General features: G+C 37.8%; 1 protein-coding gene across 1 annotated transcript in view; it reads left to right on the top strand.

Annotated features, from left to right (window-relative positions):
• Tm9sf3 (transmembrane 9 superfamily member 3) overlaps positions 1-17,936 on the top strand; it is a gene marked incomplete at its 5' end in the record, with an annotated part of 62,976 nt that overhangs the window by 17,091 nt on the left and 27,949 nt on the right. The window contains 3 exon segments of the mRNA XM_013506165.1: positions 8,173-8,304; positions 10,133-10,299; positions 13,752-13,846. Coding sequence (XP_013361619.1) covers positions 8,173-8,304; positions 10,133-10,299; positions 13,752-13,846 — 394 coding nt within the window.

The raw sequence follows: 17,936 nt of genomic DNA, 5'->3' as shown, positions 1-17,936 counted from the left end.
CATCTCAGATGCCCATTTTTGTACTGGGTCTTTGAATTTTAGGGGTCTGATTTTTTTTTTTTAATTCTTTATATGTTCTAGCGGGAGTCCTTTGTCTGAGAGACAGTTAGCTAAAATGTTTTCTCAATTCATGGGTTTTCTGTTCACTCTGTTGGTGATTTCTTTTGATATGGAAAAATTTCTCAATAAGATGAGATCCCAGTTGATGTTTTGAGGTGTTTCCTGTGCAGTTTGGTTTTTGTTCATGAACTTTCTACCTTCCCCTATGTCCTCAAGATGTCCACCTAATTTCTCTTCCATTAGATCTAGTGTTTCTGTTTTAATATTTAGATCTCTGATCCATTTTGACTTTAGTGCATGGTGAAAGACATGGGTCTAGTTTTAGTCTTTGGCATGTGGAAAGCCAAGTTTTCCAGCACCATTTATTAAAGAGGCTATCTTTCTTCTAGAGAACATGTTTGTCCACTTTGTCAAATATAAGATGGCTGAGTGTCTTGGTGATTATGTCTAGTTTGTGCCATTGATCTTCAGAACTGTTTTTTTGCCAGTACCATGCTGATTTTATCACAGTACCTTTCTAGTATAATTTCAAATCAGGGATTATGATACCTCCTGCCTTGCCTTTGTTGCCCAGGATTGCTTTTGCTATTCTGGGTCTCTTCTGGTTCCAGGTAAATTTTTGGAATGTTTTCTCTAGGTCTGTGAGGTATATATCAATAGTATTTTCATTGGAATTGCATTGAATCTGTGTAACAATTTTGGGAGTATGGCCATTTTCACCATGTTCTTCCTATTCATGAGCAAGGAATATCTTTCCATTTTTTAAAATCCTCTTCATTCTCTTTTTTCAGAGTAGTGTAATTTTCAGTGTATAGTTCTTTTACTTGTTAGATTAATTCCTAAGTATTTCAGTTTTATGGATACTATTGTGAAAGGTATGGTTTCGCTAATTTCTCTCTCAACGTGTTTGTTGTTTGCATATAGGAATGCTGTTGATTTTTGAGACAGACACTGAGCATCCTTTCTATGTAAGGCACCCACGGATGTGGATTTCAAGATTCAGTTAATTGTGATTTCAGATGTGAGCTTTGAATCCTAAGGGTGGTAAGGCAGTTTTAGAGCAAGAGTCAGGCTCCCTTCATTGTGCTGTTAAAAGATACACAAAGGAGAATGCACTATGTGAGAAACCGAAACACCACTTTTATTACTCATGATACTAATATTTGAGAATGTAGTTTACATCCGAGGTCAACTGAGCTTCTTGCTACTGGAATTTAGATTTAGAGTTAATGTCCATAGTGCTGGACTATTACAGGCTGCCTGGTGTGGGCACTTGCCCTTGTAAAACTTATGGTATGTAGAAACAGCAGAGTGTACCCACCTTCTTATAATGGAGTGAATGAAAGATTGGAATGAGGCTAGGAATTTCTGCTAGTGGAAATTTTTCCCCATAGAAAGGAACATCAAGCTAGGCATAGTGGTGCACGCCTGTAGTCCGAGCACTGAGGTAGGAGGATCCCTGTGAGTTCAAGACCATCCTAGTCTGCATAGTGAGGTCAAGGCTACCCTGAACTACATAGCAAAGTTCAAGACCATCCTAGTCTGCATAGTGAGGTCAAGGCTACCCTGAACTACATAGCAAAGTTCAAGACCATCCTAGTCTGCATAGTGAGGTCAAGGCTACCCTGAACTACATAGCAAAGTTCAAGACCATCCTAGTCTGCATAGTGAGGTCAAGGCTACCCTGAACTACATAGCAAGATCCTGTCTTCAAAACCAAAACCAAAACCAAACAAAACCAGGCATAGTGGTGCATGCCTATAGTCCCAGCACTAGGGAGGAGGAGGCAGGAGGAGCACGGAGAGTTCAAGGCCAGCCTAAACTGCACAGAGAAAAACTGTCTCAAAAAGACCAAAAAAAAAAAAAAAAAGGAAACATCAAGACTGTGAAGAAATGCCTTCCACATTCCTGACCGCCACTCCCCCTCCCCCATCAGTAGAAAAAAGCTGAATCTCAGCTCCAAAGACCAGTTGGTGACATTGGTGCCAGTTTTGTAGTAGTTTTGGCTTATCATAGCAAATATAGGCCTTATTTTGGTGGTTCCTTTCTTTGAGGATAGAGCTTAAAAGACCACAAGGTGTAAGAAAATATGTCCATTTTTCTGAATTTGTCCCTGAATTGTCTCTTCTTTCAATATAATCTTTTGAGCTGGAATTTTGAAATTTATTAATCATCTAATTATATCAGTGCTTCTAGGTTCCCCCAGAGCCTATCACTGCTTCTAATCTTCCTCAGAGTCCTAGGATTAAAAAGAAAAAAAAAATTAAGCTATATGGGATTTAATTCTCACTGAAGGATTTAGCTCATTTCTGTTGGAGATGCACTTTTTCTTCCCCATCTCTCTTCCTCTACATACTATGGATGCTCTTCAGGTGTAATCAGTCTTAGTGCTTGGTACAGGAATCCAGTTACAGATATGGTCACAGACAGACTACTTTAAAGTTTAGACACTATGTGACAATATGAAAGTTCTCAACAGGTACTCCCTATTGGAACTTTGAATCTGTCTTGCTCTAATCCCATTGGGTGTTGAGGACTTGAGGAAACAGTACCTTCTAGCATTTTTACTGCAGAGGAGTGTACCATACTTATTTTTCAGCAGTAATTAATTGAGTATGTGTTGTGTGCCATGCAGTGTCCTAGGAAACAGGACACATTAGGAAATAAAAAGCAAAGATCTTTGCCCTCATGGAGCTTACATATTGTTCTCATAAGTAACGCAGACTGTGGTTCTAGTAATTGAACAAGGAAAGGAGAGCAGTAAAGCAAAGTTACCACAGGCATGGTGAGTTGCACTTTTAAATGTGATAGAGGAAGCCTCTGTGAGAGGGACTTATACGCAGAAGCTTGAAAGAATTGAGGGAAATAGGGAATGTGGATATCTGAAGGAAAAGGTATTCTAGGCAGAGGCAACACCATTGGAAAGCCTGTTACAAGTGGAAATGCACATGTAGTTATTTGTAGTGACTGGAGATTTCTCACTAGGTCCTATTTCTCAAAGTTTCCACCACCTTCACATACAGTATTGCCAAAGTGGGCTCTGAGCCTTCAACATATGAGCCTCTGGGGACATTCATAATCCAAACTATAGCATATGATGATGATGCATACTGAAAAGTGACTATTGGATTCATTGGGAAATGAATGGCGAACCTGACAAGGTGCAGTTTTAGTGTAACAGTGGGTGAAAACCTGAATGGAGCCTGCTGTAAGAATAGGGGAGAGGAATTGGTGACAGTGAGTATAGGTTTTGTTTGCTTGTTTGTTTTTTTGTGACAGTGGGGATTGAACCAGGGCGTTTGCACTGAAATACATCCCAGCCTTTTTTATTTTTTGAGACCAGATCTTACTAAGTTGCCCAGGCTGAGCTCCCAACTTGTGATCCTCCTGCCTCAGTCTCCCAGGGTCCTGAGATTATAGGCATGGACCACCATGCAAGTATGATCTTGTGACAAGTGTGGCTGTACAGGGGAGTGAAGAAATGGTGCAGTGGCCTGTAGAGAAGATGGAGTCAGGAGCTTTCCTTTAAGATACAAGAAAAACACATTTATATGCCAGTGGGGTTAGTGTACAGTGTAAAACTGTTAAGGCAGGTGAAAGAGGAGGGAGTTATCACAGTGTTTTTCTGAAGTAGGTGGGAAGGGATGGAATCTACTGTGTAAGTATAGTGTTTGTTTCTAACTCATTGACTGGAAGCACAGACATAGGAACTCAAGCCAACTCCAACTCTGGCCCTGCTCTTCACTGGACTGGTCAAATAACTCAGATCTTTAGCTTCTGTTTCCTTAGTAGTGGAGCAAGGATCCAAATACCTTGCAGAGCTGTAGGGCAGTTTCTCTTTGATCATGTTCATAAGACATCTAGTTTTGGGTTTGACATGCAGCAGGTACTCAGGGTGAGGCAGTGGTGTTAGGACAGTTGTTACGTAGTTCTGTTCAAAATTGGTGACAAATGGAGATACCGCTCTATAATTAGTAACACTAGAGGGTGCTGGAGTGGAGCAGTTGGGGTCAGTAGCCCCTTCGTGATACCAGGATTCTTTATTATTTTTTAAAAAAGTTTTTCCTGGTATAAAAATTGAAAAATCATACCATATTTCATAACTTTTAGAATAAAGGAATGTTGTAAATGTCAGGCCACTGGTGTTGGATTGTAATAGGTTTTGGTTTAAAATTTATATCTTAGAACAAAGCTTTATTAGAAATGTTGCTAGTTTTAAAATTTAAGTTTATTTTTAACTAAAACATAAACATAAAAATTACGCATATTAGTTAGGTACCATGTCATGTTATACATGCATACATTGTGTAGTGTTTGAATCAAGGTAAATATTTTTCTTCAAACGTTTATTTCTTTATGGTATAAACATTCAAAATCCTTTTGTCTATAGCTTTCAGAAATATAGTACATTATTATCAGTAGTCACCCTAGTGTACAATGTCACACCAGAATTTTGTACTCTCATTAACTGTAATTTGCTCCTACTGATCAATTTTTTCTATCCCTTTCTGCTCCTACTCCCCTCACCCTCTGGTAACTACTGTTCTACTCTCAGTTTCTAGGAGATCAGCTTTTTTTACCTCCCATATAAGTGAGATCATGCAGTACTTTTTTTTCCTTTTTTTTGCAATACTGGAGATTGAACCTAAAGCCTTTGCACTATTAGCTATACATACATACCTTCCCCAGTTTTAGGTTTGGTTTTATGTTTTGTTTTGAAACAGGGTCTCGCTATGTAGTTCAAGCTAGCCTTGAACTTATATCGCAGCCCTGGCAGGCCTTGAACTTGTGGCGATCCTCCTGCCACAGCCTCCTGAGTGCTGAGTTTACAGGTGTATGCCACCATGTCTGACCCCATTTTTTATTTTTTATTTTGAGAACAGGGTTTCACTAAGTTACCCAGCCTGGGCTCAAACTTGTAACCATTCTGCCTCAACTTGGCAGAGTGCTGAGATTACAGAGTACCCCCCGATCCCTAGCTGTGGTACTGATCTTTCTTTGCCTGGCTTATTTCACTTAACATAACAATCTCCATTTCTGTCCATGTTAGAAAGTTTAGTATTTAGGTGTACCTTTCTTACTACTAAATATAACTGTATAAACTTTCTCTTTAAAAATTTGATAAAATTGGTTAAAAGCAGATATGAATCATATATTTTTCTTTTTTTGACTTTTTCTGGATTACTAATTTCCCACATGGGAACAAACTGAAATCTTTGGAAAAGTCTGTCATTACAGACTGCTTTTTAAATCTTGGGTGACACTATTGCTATAAATTTATATACCCTTTTGGGGCAGACATTTCAAAATATAATTCATTCATTGTTTCTTGTGTGATTTCAGTAGCTGTTCAATAAATAGTTGAATAAGGAAAGTAATGATCTTGTAAAGAGGCAGAGATAATTGTCTGTCTCCCTTTCAGGAAGAGCTATAGAGTTGAGCTGTCTCCTTGAAGCCTCAGGGCAGATAGCAGAGCCAAGACTGCCCTTTGCTTTGCACATCCTCAGTACATTAGCCCTAGTTAGTTAAAATCTGCCATAATTGTGCAGGACAGTAAGCTGTGTATTATTTTCTATAAAGTGACTTGTGGAAGTTTAGAGCAGGAAGATTTTTGTGAACTGGAACGTATACATGGGAGGTTTTATGGAGGTAAGGGCACTGCTTAAATTGTAATTTAAAAGAGTAGGTACAATTTATGAAAGAGGATAGAAGTAGATCCCATTTGAGAAGAAATTATGAAAAAAAAAAAAAAAAAAACGAACCAAAAAGATAGATGTTAGCTGTATTTGTGGGTCATTGAACAGGAATAGGCTTGTTTAGGAGATAGAGTATAATGGAAAGAAAGGTTGACTAGAGAAGATGAGTTGGCCATATTATGTGGACGACAGACTATTGAGGAAATAATTTAACTTTGATATGAAAGAAATAGGGTGTATTACTCTTAATAAAGGAGTGATACATGAAAATAATGACTTCAGAAAGGCTAATCCCATTAACACAAGTTAGAGAATCAGAAGTGAGTGCTATCTGTGAGGGTCGATTATGAGTTTACTATGATAATTCAGCCAGTGTGAACCTTAAATTCCAGAAAGGCATTCAAATATAAATTATTATAGTTAGTAAAGGTCTGAAACATGAGTGAGAAGGGAATCTAGAGATTTGGGGTGGTACGGTGGCAAGGAGTAGAGGGTGTCATCATTGCAGTGCTCATTACAAGTTACAAGAGTCCAAGAAGTCACAGCAGAGTGCTGAGAGCCTGGAACTTTTGGAGAAGTTCAAAAAGGGTGGGAGGAAAGGCACAGAGATGTAAGAGCAGAGGTGAGATGGAACAGTGTCAGTAGGTCAGTGTGGCAGAGAGATCAAGGAGAAGGAACAGATAATTGACTGCTGAATCTACTTAGGAGTCTATTGCAGGCCTTTGAGAGAAATTTGGCAAGGACTAAAGTGTATTTTGGAGGAAGTGAGGAAAGGAATGGATCCTGTAATTACTTGAAAGGTATTGACATTGAAAGGGAGATGAAACTGAAGATCAGAAGAATGAGAGGACAGAAGGTCAAATACTTTGAAAGGTGATAATAGTAGTAATACTAACTTTCAGATTCTGTTTTAGTGATTTTAGATATGTCTGGCACTATACTTTATTGTTATGATCCTATTTAAGCTTTATGACAACTCTAGGGGGTAGATATTATAAGTGAGGACCTTTGGAGATTGTTAATGCTGGAGAAAGGTGAAGGTTTAGGGGGAAAACATCTTACAGTGAATGAGATCTAGAGCCTAAAGCAGCAATGGTAAAACTTTTAGAGACTGAGTGCCCAAAATGCAACCCAAAACCCACTTATTTACCGTGTAGTTGCCAACACTGCATTTAGACCTGAATCCTCTGATGCTGGGGTGATGCTGGGGCACGTTGGTTCGAGGGCCAACAGAGAGGGCTCTGTGTGTCTGCTGTGGCACATGTGCCATAGGTTTACCACCATTGACCTACAAGATTGACTTCAAAGGGAAATTGCTTCTAGGACACTGACATAAGGAATGAAAAGTTAGAAGGATATTTGAACAACCAGGCATGGTGGCATAAGCCTATAATCAAGCCCAGCACTCAGGAAACTGAGGCAGGAGGATCACTGTGAGTTTGAGGCCAGCCTGAACTACATAATAAGACACTGTTTTTAAGAAAAGCTACTTGAACAAAGGTTGTGTCCTGCTGGGAGGTAGAAGACAGGAGAGAGGATGCTGTTGGGGCCTTGAAGAGAGAAGAGAAATTTCAGAGCTATTCTTAATGGATGCACCGAATTCTGATACATACACAGAGACACAGTAGTACTTTGTGATTATGGACCAGAGTCTTGATATACTTTTCTGACTAATGTGTAGATGAAGTCAAACCTAGGAGCCTTCAGAACATTGAGGAACTAAGGGATACTTCATTGTCTTGTGTATCATGGGTGATTAATTTGGAGGGGACTGAATAATGAGGGTGACAGAATAGAGAGGATGAATTCACTGGAAGCAAGTGAAGCAAATAATTTAGGAAAGTGGCCCAAGTCTGTGACAGCCAAGGGTGATGGCTTTGTTGTGGTATTTTAAGATTTTCAGATTGTTGCTCAGCTGGGGTTAGAAAACTAACATATATTTATTGTTACTACTGTTCTGTACCTGGTACAATACCATGCATTTTTACACATTATTACACCTTACCAATCACTTGTAATTCCTCTATTCTTCAGATGAGAAAACTATGACTATATAGCTAGAAATTGACAGAGCCTGTGTTAAAATAACTAGGCCTGTTTGGCTCCAGACCCCATATTCTTTCTGTGTAAAGCTGAGTTGCACAAACCATATGGCCAAATGGTACTCTTTTGGTGCAGTAATTTGATTGTGAACTTCAGTGTGGATGATAACATGTTTTCAGTGTGTGCGGGCATGCTGTAAAGAAAACCAGTCCTTTGACATAGTGAATACTTATTCCCAAATGCCTTAGGTTTGGATTTTTATGTAGAAGAGGTAAAATCTTTTTTTATTTCCATAAACATCTAGTTGTGATCATGAAACCTGTAATCTTTGTGACTTTCATGTTGTTTACATTTTGTTTTTTTGTTGCTTTAGATTCATTGGTTTTCAATTTTCAACTCCTTCATGATGGTGATCTTCTTAGTGGGCTTAGTTTCAATGATTTTAATGAGAACTTTAAGAAAAGATTACGCCCGGTACAGTAAAGAAGAAGAAATGGATGATATGGTGAGCAAACATTTTACATTGTACTCATAGGAACAGTTTATCTCAGTGTTATTTTGAATGTTGAAATGTTCATAATTACCTGAAGTCCTGAGGCCAGATGAGTTTTCCAAATTTAGAATTTTTAGGTTTTAGAAAGGTGTAAAATTCCCAGTAGTGTCCAGGAGCATGCTAATTAACTGTATTAATGTTTTTTCAGTAAAATATGAATGTTCACCCTGAGTTAGATAAATAAACAGTATAAGTAATGTCTTTTTTTTTTTTTTTTTGTGGTACTGGGGATCAAACCAAGGGCTTTTACACTGAGCTACATCTTAGCCTTTTTTCATTTATTTTGAGACCGGATCTTCGCTTAAGTCACTAAATTGTTCAGGTTGAAATTGAACATGTGATCCTCCTGCCTGAGCCTCCCAGAATGCAAGGATTACAGGTTTATACCACCCAGCTGTGAATAACCTTTCGTTAGTTCAGGCTGAGTTTTGCGTCAGATAAAGACACATCACATTTTTGAAGTCAACTTGCTTTTCAGAATTACAGCTAGGATGTTATAGACCTGTATTAGTATCTTTCTAATACTGTTAAATATTGCATAATATTCAGGAAGTGGATGGAAGGATTTACTTTTAGCTCAGTTTGTTCAGAGATTTGTTTTCTAAATTATTCTAAGTTGTAGAACAAAATATGTTCTATAGAATATTAATGGCTATTCTATGTAGGAATACTTTATCTGTAAATAAATTTGGGAACTACTTGTTTTAATATGTTAAAAATGTTTTTGTGACATATCAGAGGGTATGTGAGATACTTGTTCTTTCTTAAAAAAGACCTCACCGGGATCTTTCCCACCTTACTCCCTCCAAAAGAAGAAACAGATTACCTTGAATGACTGCTACTTCTTATGAAAAATTGATTTCTTTTTAAAAACCACTATAGAGCCAGGTGTGGTGGTGCATGCCTGTAATCCCAGCACTTGGGAAGGAAAGGCAGGAAGATCACCGCAAGTTTGAGCCAGCTTGGATGATAGTGAGCTCAAAGCCATCCTGAACTGCAAAAACCAAACCAAACCACATCACACACCACACCACACCACACCACACCACACCACACCACACCACACCACACCACACCACACCACACCACACACCATGCCACGCCATGCCACACCACACATTACACCACTACTATAGAAAACTACAATATGAATAGGGCCTGAAAGTAATTGTAAGAGAGTTATTACATTGTTTTCCCAATCTGACCATTTCATTTTGCTCCCCAGTCTATCCTTCTTCCATTCTTTGAGATCTGAGCACAACCAGGAGTCATCTTCCTGAACTCTAGCACTTTGATATTATGTTATTAAGGCTGTGCTATTTTAATTTGGGGGCTTTTTTTTTTTTAAGAGAAGAAGAAGAAAAATAGAAAAAATAACAATTTCAAATCAGGGTAATAGGAGGGTAACAATAATTAATACAGTGCATATTGTTAGTTTCGTAGTAGTTACTCAGGGTACGGGATATAGGCATGAAATACTGTCCAGACAATATTAGCACAAACCTTTTTTTTTTTCAATGAACTAAGAAAAACTAGCTGTATATATATTCCCTACCCCCTTTTTTTGGAAACACAGTTTTACTATTTTGTTCAGGTTAGCCTTGAATTCTGGCAGTGATACTTTAAATATGAGATTTTCTTCTCAGTATTTTAAACCTCTTTAAAAAGCTGTAAATTCGGGGGGCGGTACTTAAAACTATATTTTTAAAAATCTGTTGACTGTGTTTTAGTTCAATTTAAAATGATTTTTGTTTCTCTGTACATACATATTTATAAATAGGATAGAGACCTAGGAGATGAATATGGATGGAAGCAGGTCCATGGAGACGTATTTAGACCATCAAGTCACCCATTGATATTTTCCTCTCTCATTGGCTCTGGATGTCAGATATTTGCTGTGTCTCTCATTGTTATTATTGTTGCAATGATAGAAGATTTATATACAGAGTAAGTGCTCATACTTTATTACTTTTTTGTTCTTGAATAGTTTTAATCATTGAAACCTTTTAAGTCAATAACAAATGTTTGCTTATTTGTTATACTACAAATAAATACTATAAATATTATTATAGGCAAATAATGAATAATAAACTATATTTTTCTGTACATGCTAAATCTTACTGCTAGCATTACAGAACATTTTGACTGGTGACAGTTTATGTTCTATTAGAGAGTTAAAGAGAAGTTACTTCCAGGATTATACAGTCACTAAATCAGTACTTAACGTTTCTCTCCAGATCTAGAATACCCTACAGGCTAGAAGGATTATAAATAATGGTAAAAAGAGTGATGGAAAAATCATATGAGGTTAGAAAGTAATTGGATGACTGCTTAAATACAAAAGTCCTAAACCAGTGTTCTATGTTTACATGGTATTTGGTACTGTTTTTTTTTTCCCCCTAACAAAATTACTTGCTTGAAATTTTGATTTGAGGTCTTTGAATTGAAAGAAGTTGTACATTCCCAAAAGTAGTCCCATCACCTTGTGCTCAGAGAGCTACAACAGTTATAAGCAAAGACATCCTGGTACATGTGTGGCAGTGGTTCTGATTCAGCTATTTGATGCTACTCCATGATTCCTCTATCAGAATGACACTATTCTCTAGTTGTATTTCATACCTCTAGTTCAGTTCATAACGTATTTATGCCTACTATTTCAGGGACAGCAATTTAGTTGTATTTTTCTGTATACTAAATTACTTTTTCCTCTCTTCCTTGAGAATAAGGATTGAGTTTTAACTTGCCTTTTAATTCTCAAAGTGCTGAACCTACACAAAGAGCTTTGCATGTGGAAGGAACCCCATTAGTACTTGTTGAACTGAAAGTGAATACGTATTAACAACAAAGTTGTTTCTGTGTAGTTTCTGTTGTGATTCTTTAATAGATATAACCTTTGCTGTTCATATGCAGGGAAGCTTAAAATAATTGACCAAAACTTAAAACTTCAATTAGGATGAGTAGTTCATATTTTAGGGAGTAATATATTTCAGATAGACTGAATCTTAAATATAAGAAAAACATTTCAAATATGCCAACAAGTTGTACTTTACATTAAACATTGACTTAAATTCATCATTGTGAGTTGACATGGACTGTGCCATTCAGTTTTATGAACCAATAGAGAATAACTTCTCCTAGAATCCAAGATTTGCTTTCCTTTTCAAGATGTTAGTGGTATACTACAGCAATTCATTTTTATTTGTTTGTTGGTTTTTTTTTTTTTTTTGTTTTTTTTCCGGTACCGGGAACTGAACTCACGACCTTGCACTTGCTAGGCAGGCGCTGTGCCGCTGAGGTAAATCCCCAGCCCCAGGCAATTTTTTTTTGTTTGTTTGTTTTTTTGGTTTTTTTTTGGGGCAATTCATTTTTAATGGAGAAACTTTTCCTAGAGACCTTCAGAGTTTAGAAATAGGAAACAACTCTGTAATAGATGGTATTAGCAGGCAAGTCATGCATTGTTTTTACTGTTACTACTGTTAATTGCTATTTTAGGGTATGTGTATTTGAAGTGAAAGTAATTATTTATAAGTACTAAGTATTACTATAAGAAGGGCTAACATAAGTGAGGTGTTGTATTTTTTGCTTTATGTACATTAACTTTAATCTTTCACTTCAACTCTGTAAAGGGACTATTCTATTCTAAAACAAAGAAAGTTAAGCTTGGAGAGGTTGAGTAGTTTGAGATCACACAGCTGTTACTGAAAGATTAATCCAAGATTCAAATTTGGGTAATCATACTGTACAACTCTTCTGTTAATTTACTATGTTATAGAAATGAAAGTAGCAATAATAACAAAATGAAGCTCTGACAGAGTGAAAAATTTACACGTAAAATTGAGATGAGTCATGCCGGAAATGCAATGATTCTAAAGATAGCATGAGAAAATTACTTTTCTTCTGTGATCAGCATGACAGAGAGGAAAAAGTATTTTGAGAGTGTAGTTTGTATCACTGTAGATACACATTGTGTGACACTAACTCTTTAGAAAGCGTAGCATTGTAACAGTGAGGGTATGTTGCTGCTGCTGCTGTTGCTCTGAAAGTTTGGTAGAGAGTGGTAAACTAGTAGCAAGTGTAGGCATAGCCCCTGCTTACAGATTCCCCCTCCAGTCTCAATATTGAGGCTGTCTCAGTGTATTTTTATTATAGACAAAAGTGTTTCATGGGAGAAGGGTGGCAGTGAGTGAAATGCCATAGAAGACGAGCAAAGAGGTAAAGGATAAGTTCTGTTTTTAAGACTGATGGATATTCTACTTGTCTGCGGGGACTTGAAACTTAGATAATGCTTAGTCATTTTGGACCCTGCGTCACACAGACAGCCGTTTTGAACTCTTCCTGATGACACTAGGAATTTCTGACTGGAACTTGGCTGGTCTTACACTGAAAGCAGCCTTTTTGTTTCAGCTTTGTTAGGCCTAGGGTCAGCCTTAATACACATATTTATACAAAGAATGGGCGAATTTTGTTAAGCCTGGAAGTAGTTGAAAAACACTTGCAGTGTTTTATTGGGTTCTTGAAGAAAACAAATCAGGTTTTGAAACAGGTGAATTTTGAGATTTATGATCTTTTAAACTTGAGAATGACAAATCCCTGTATTACCTGTGTTTAGCTGTATATTGATGGGAATGAAATACTGCAGTATTTTCATTTATGCATCCTCTTTAAGAAAATGAGCAAAGGTTGAGGGGCTGGGGATTTAGCTCAGCGGCAAAAGCGCCTGCCTGGCATGCGCAAGGTCGTGAGTTCGGTTCCCGGTACCGGAGAAAAACCAAAAAAAAAAAAAAAGAAAATGAGCAAAGGTATTTAAATAGAATAGTACTACATATTGGAAGATTGGTAGGTTGAAATGTGTTGTGGGTTAATAAGTACATTTCTGTTTTAAGGCAAATGATACTGTTAATATTTCTCTTTGCCACTAGATATTTAAAAATATTTTTCCAGTTTTATTCAACAGAAGGTTTGCTATAGTGCCCTAGATGTCATTACTGGAAGGGGCAATTAGGGGTTACAGATGAGTTAATTGTTGACTTGTGGACCTGTAGATTTTTTGAAAAATCATTTTGACAGCATGAGGGTAACTGATATGATGGATTTGATTTACAGAGTTGCAAAACAGCTTTAGTGCCAACCTCTAGGATTTTTGCCGAAAAAAATGTGAAATGTTTGTTTCAAATATATTATGAAATTTAACTGCAGATTAGAAAAAAATATTAGCCTAATATATTTAAGAATAGTTTTAATATGCATTTATTCACTAGAGAACCTTTTCATGTCTTTTACAGATCAGAATGTGTTTTTTGTGTGTTTTTAATTTTATCCTTGAAATCAAATTAACCTAATGTTGGAGACTGTGATTTTTTTTTTTAATTGTTGGTTTCCTTATGTTTTCACCTTTTTAGGAGAGGATCAATGCTCAGTACAGCTATATTTGTCTATGCTGCTACATCTCCAGTGAATGGTTATTTTGGAGGAAGTCTATATGCTAGACAAGGAGGTAATTTAGGAGTTATCACTGTATATTTTTAATTATAGGTGCTAATATTTTTAAGAGGGAATTAGAATTTAAAATGGGCAGTATAGCTAATATAAAATCATTTTCTATCCCCGTCCACTGACTTCCACCAATTTACTATGTGTTCTATCTTGTTTTTATGGAATCCTTACATTTCTTAAAATTATGAATAAATAGATCATCTCCATTGTGAAATTGGCCTTGAGGAGCATGTATGACATGCATTTATTTGAATTATATTGCTTTGAGTTACCAGCGTCCTAGATGTGCTCCATGGGAAGACTCCATATAGAGCATAGCATAACAGGCAAATATGAAAACATGCTTAATGGTGTATGATAAAACTTCTGATCAGTGAAAGGAGAATAGGAAGGAGAGCTGATTTTGTTCTTTTAAATACTTATCAAAGAAACCTTTAGGGGCTGGGGATTTAGCTCAGCGGCAAAAGTGCCTGCCTGGCAAGCGCAAGGTTGTGAGTTTGGTTCCCGGTACCGGAGAAAAACCAAAACCAAGAAAAAAAAAAGAAACCTTTACAAGTATTTCTGTTATTCTATATCATAATCTCTTGCTAAAAGTACTTCATTGTAAATACCTTCTTGTTCCTTTACTGTTATGATCTAGAAATGATGGTGATAATACTTAGATAATACTGTGATGACATTCAGGGGTCTTAAATTTCCTTTGTCTTCTCTTATCTTGCTTACTTTTCTCTCATTGCTGAGACAAAATGCTGGACACCCAAAGTTAAGGAGGAATGGTTTATTTAGCTGACAGTTTGTGAAGGTTTCAGTGTGTAGTCAGCTGGCTCCAAGGCAGAGTGACATGGCGCAGGGTGGCATGCCGCAGAAGCAACAGTTCAAGGCGGCAGAAGACAGCAAAAGCAGCAAGAAGGGGGCAGACAAGCTTCTTATCCTGCCTTATAAGCTACCCTGCCCATGGTGGGTGTAACACTCACACAATCTCCATACCCTCTCTTTGCACAGGATGATGATGATGTTTACAAGCAAGGACCCTGGCTCCCTGCTGAGTCCCTTGATTAAATTTCTAAACTTCTCAGGTTGACATAATGTATCAGCCATTACAATCCACCCCTTGTCAGCTTGGCAGCAGACACATTTCTTTAAATAGGTTTCCAAATACAAAGACATGCTTATTCTTAACATTTCACAACTTCAACATTATAACACCGGTTTAACAATCCTTAAGAACCAGTATTAAGTCTATCAACATTGTGTTACATTAGAACCATAACATTCTGCCCCTGGCCCCCCAACAACTTGTGCATATCCCTTTATGCAAAAAGTATTTAGTCCATCTCTTAAGAGTTGCCAAAGTCCTAACAGTTTCAGCATTGCTGAAAAGTCCAACTCCCAAGTCTCCTCTGAGATGTAAGGCAAACTGGTAGCTGCAAGCCCCTGTACAGATGAAAACAAAGTTAAACACTTGCAACATTCAGTGGCACAAGATAGACATTTTCATTCCAAAAGTTATAAACGGGGGAATACAAAGGATTGGGACCAAAGCAAGTCCAAAATCCAGAAGGGCAAACATTAAGTCCTATAGTTCCATGTCCAGCGTCTGAGGCAATTTGTGGAAAACTGAGCTTGAAAGGGTTTGCTCTGCCCCTGTGGCACTTCTGATGGTTATAGCTCCTGTGACTTCTCTCTTGGGCCACTTACTCCGTCCTTGCAGCTTTCTATAGACAGTCTATGTTCTTGGATTCTCCAAACTTCTGGGGTCTCCACTGCACCTTTGGCTTCACCCTCAAAGCTTCATACACTGCTCTCTCAGGAGCACACTGCCTGGCCTCCCAGGCCTTCTATAATCAGGGTGGAAACCTTTTTAACCCCGTAACTCTTGCATTCTGGATGCACCTAAAACCAGTGCTGTGTGGATGATGCCAAAGTCTGCTGTCAGCTGGAGCAATAGCCAGGCTTTCTTTTCTTTTGGCTATAGGGGTTGAGTGCCAGGATCACCGGACACTGTGAATCCAGTTCTGAGAAATAAATTCTCTGTGCTGCCGCCTTTCTGGGACATAGTGCTCTGCGGCTTTCTCCTCAAAGCAAAGTCTTTCACCTTTGCAAGTTTGAGGCTGCAAAGAATGGAGACTTGATGCTTCTTGTGATGCCCTGAGGCCATCTTTTCTATTATCCTGTTCCTTCTCAGCAATGGAGATCTTCTCAAGTCTACTTTTGTAGTCCACAGCTTTACTAAAGCTTCCTTTCTGGCCAAACTCACATTTGAAATCATCCTGCTGGGCTCTGTGGTCTTAATTCTCAACATAAATTTGGGCTAAATGCTGTCAACAAGCCATGCCACCAGCTCAACGAAATTTTTTCTGCCACATTAATTAGTCCACTGCCCTTAATTTCAGTCTCAGGCAAAGTCTCTGGATATGAGCAAAATGCAGACAAACTTCCTGCTAAGCTGTAATACACATCATCTGGATTCCAGCACCCAACGTAGTCCTCAGCAGAAACCTCCTGAGCCTGGACTTTACTGGCAGGATTTCTATCAGCCTTCTGGTCTTCTGAGCTCTGACCATACAGAACGACCTAAGGCATTGCAGCTCTACTCTTTCAGGGTACATCTCCAAACCTTTCCAAACGGTTCCCACAAGCCATTCTCAGAGGCTCTTGAACCACATGGTTAGGTATAGTCACAGCAATGACCTCACTTCTGGTACCAAATTCTGTTCTGGTTACTTTTCTCTCATTGCTGAGACAAAATACCCGACACCCAAAATGAAGGAAGGAAAGGTTTTTATCTAGCTCACAGTTTGTGGATGTTTCAGTCTGTAATCAGCTGGCTCCAAGGCAGGGTGGTACAGCACAAGGACAACCGTTCAAGGTGGCAGAAGAGAGTAGAAGCAGCAAGAGCAAAAGGCAGGAGGCAAACAAGACTCTCTTCCTCTTTTATATTGTAAACAGGCTACCTTGTCCCCAGGTCAGGCGTAGCACTCACAGTCTCCATGCCCTCCTCCTGCAACAGGATGAGGATGTTTATAAGTAAGGACCCTCCTCCCTGTTGAGTACCTTAAACTTCTAAACTTCTCAAGTTGATATAGTGTATCAATCATTACATCCTTCTAATAGTCTGGGGTCAGAAAAATACTGAAAACAGTGTATTGCAAATTTTAGTTTATGAATGGTTGTTGAAAGGCCTTAAAATTTTATTCCCAAGATGGAATTCCTAAGTGTGATTTTCACAACCCATCTTAAAGTAGTATCAGTATTACAAGACTAGAGAGACTGATGGATTATGTCAACATATGATTATTTAAAACTCAGGATATCCTGTTTGTTGTTTTCATAGGTTATACTAGATTTAGTGGTCAGTACTCCCTATATAGCTAATTCTTTGAACTACCTATGGATTTCTGACTAGTTAGATATTCAGTCTCTAAATCCTACCTCCAGGTATGAGAAATAAGTCCAGTCATGTAGGGCTTCATCTTAAGGAGATAAAGATGCCTAAGGTAATTACTGCTTTGAATTTGACCAGAAAAAAGTCTCCATAGCACAAATAAATTTATTTAAAGTAAGAAATGTATTCATACTTGAACATAAATACTTTTAGTTTGATTCCAAATTAAGAACACCCAGTTCTCTTTTTCTATATTTACTCTTGAAAACTAACAGTTCAAGCTCATATAGGATTATCAAATCTCACCAAGTGTGAAGAGTATATTCTGACTGATAGTTCCCTGAGAAGATCTGATCATGTTCTAATAATTTGTCTGAATAATCCTGGAAAATCAGTACAGACCTAAAATGTAGAAGTCAACCCAGGGAGTCAGGAATTTTTAATTAATGTTAGAATTTGAACTTCAATAGAGCTCAAGGTCTTTCCACTGCTCTCAGTCCACCAAATAATGCTGTATCCCCAATTTGAATCCAGGACTTCACTAGGTCTCTTTAAGTGTGTGAACGGCTGGATATTCCAGTGTTGAATATTAGTTGAAAGAGTTAGAACTTTATAGAGGAAGACAAAAGTTGGGTACAATAACAAAGTTTTTCTTACAGCATTTTCTGTTCGGGCCCCTAATTCTTATGATTGTGGGGTTGAGTTG

This window comes from Chinchilla lanigera, unplaced genomic scaffold (assembly GCF_000276665.1).
Source record: "Chinchilla lanigera isolate Chin_1 unplaced genomic scaffold, ChiLan1.0 scaffold00106, whole genome shotgun sequence".
NCBI classification, from domain to species: Eukaryota; Metazoa; Chordata; class Mammalia; order Rodentia; family Chinchillidae; genus Chinchilla; species Chinchilla lanigera.
The sequence above is the reverse complement of the archived record's forward strand: the minus strand, read 5'-3'. Positions and strand labels throughout refer to the sequence as shown.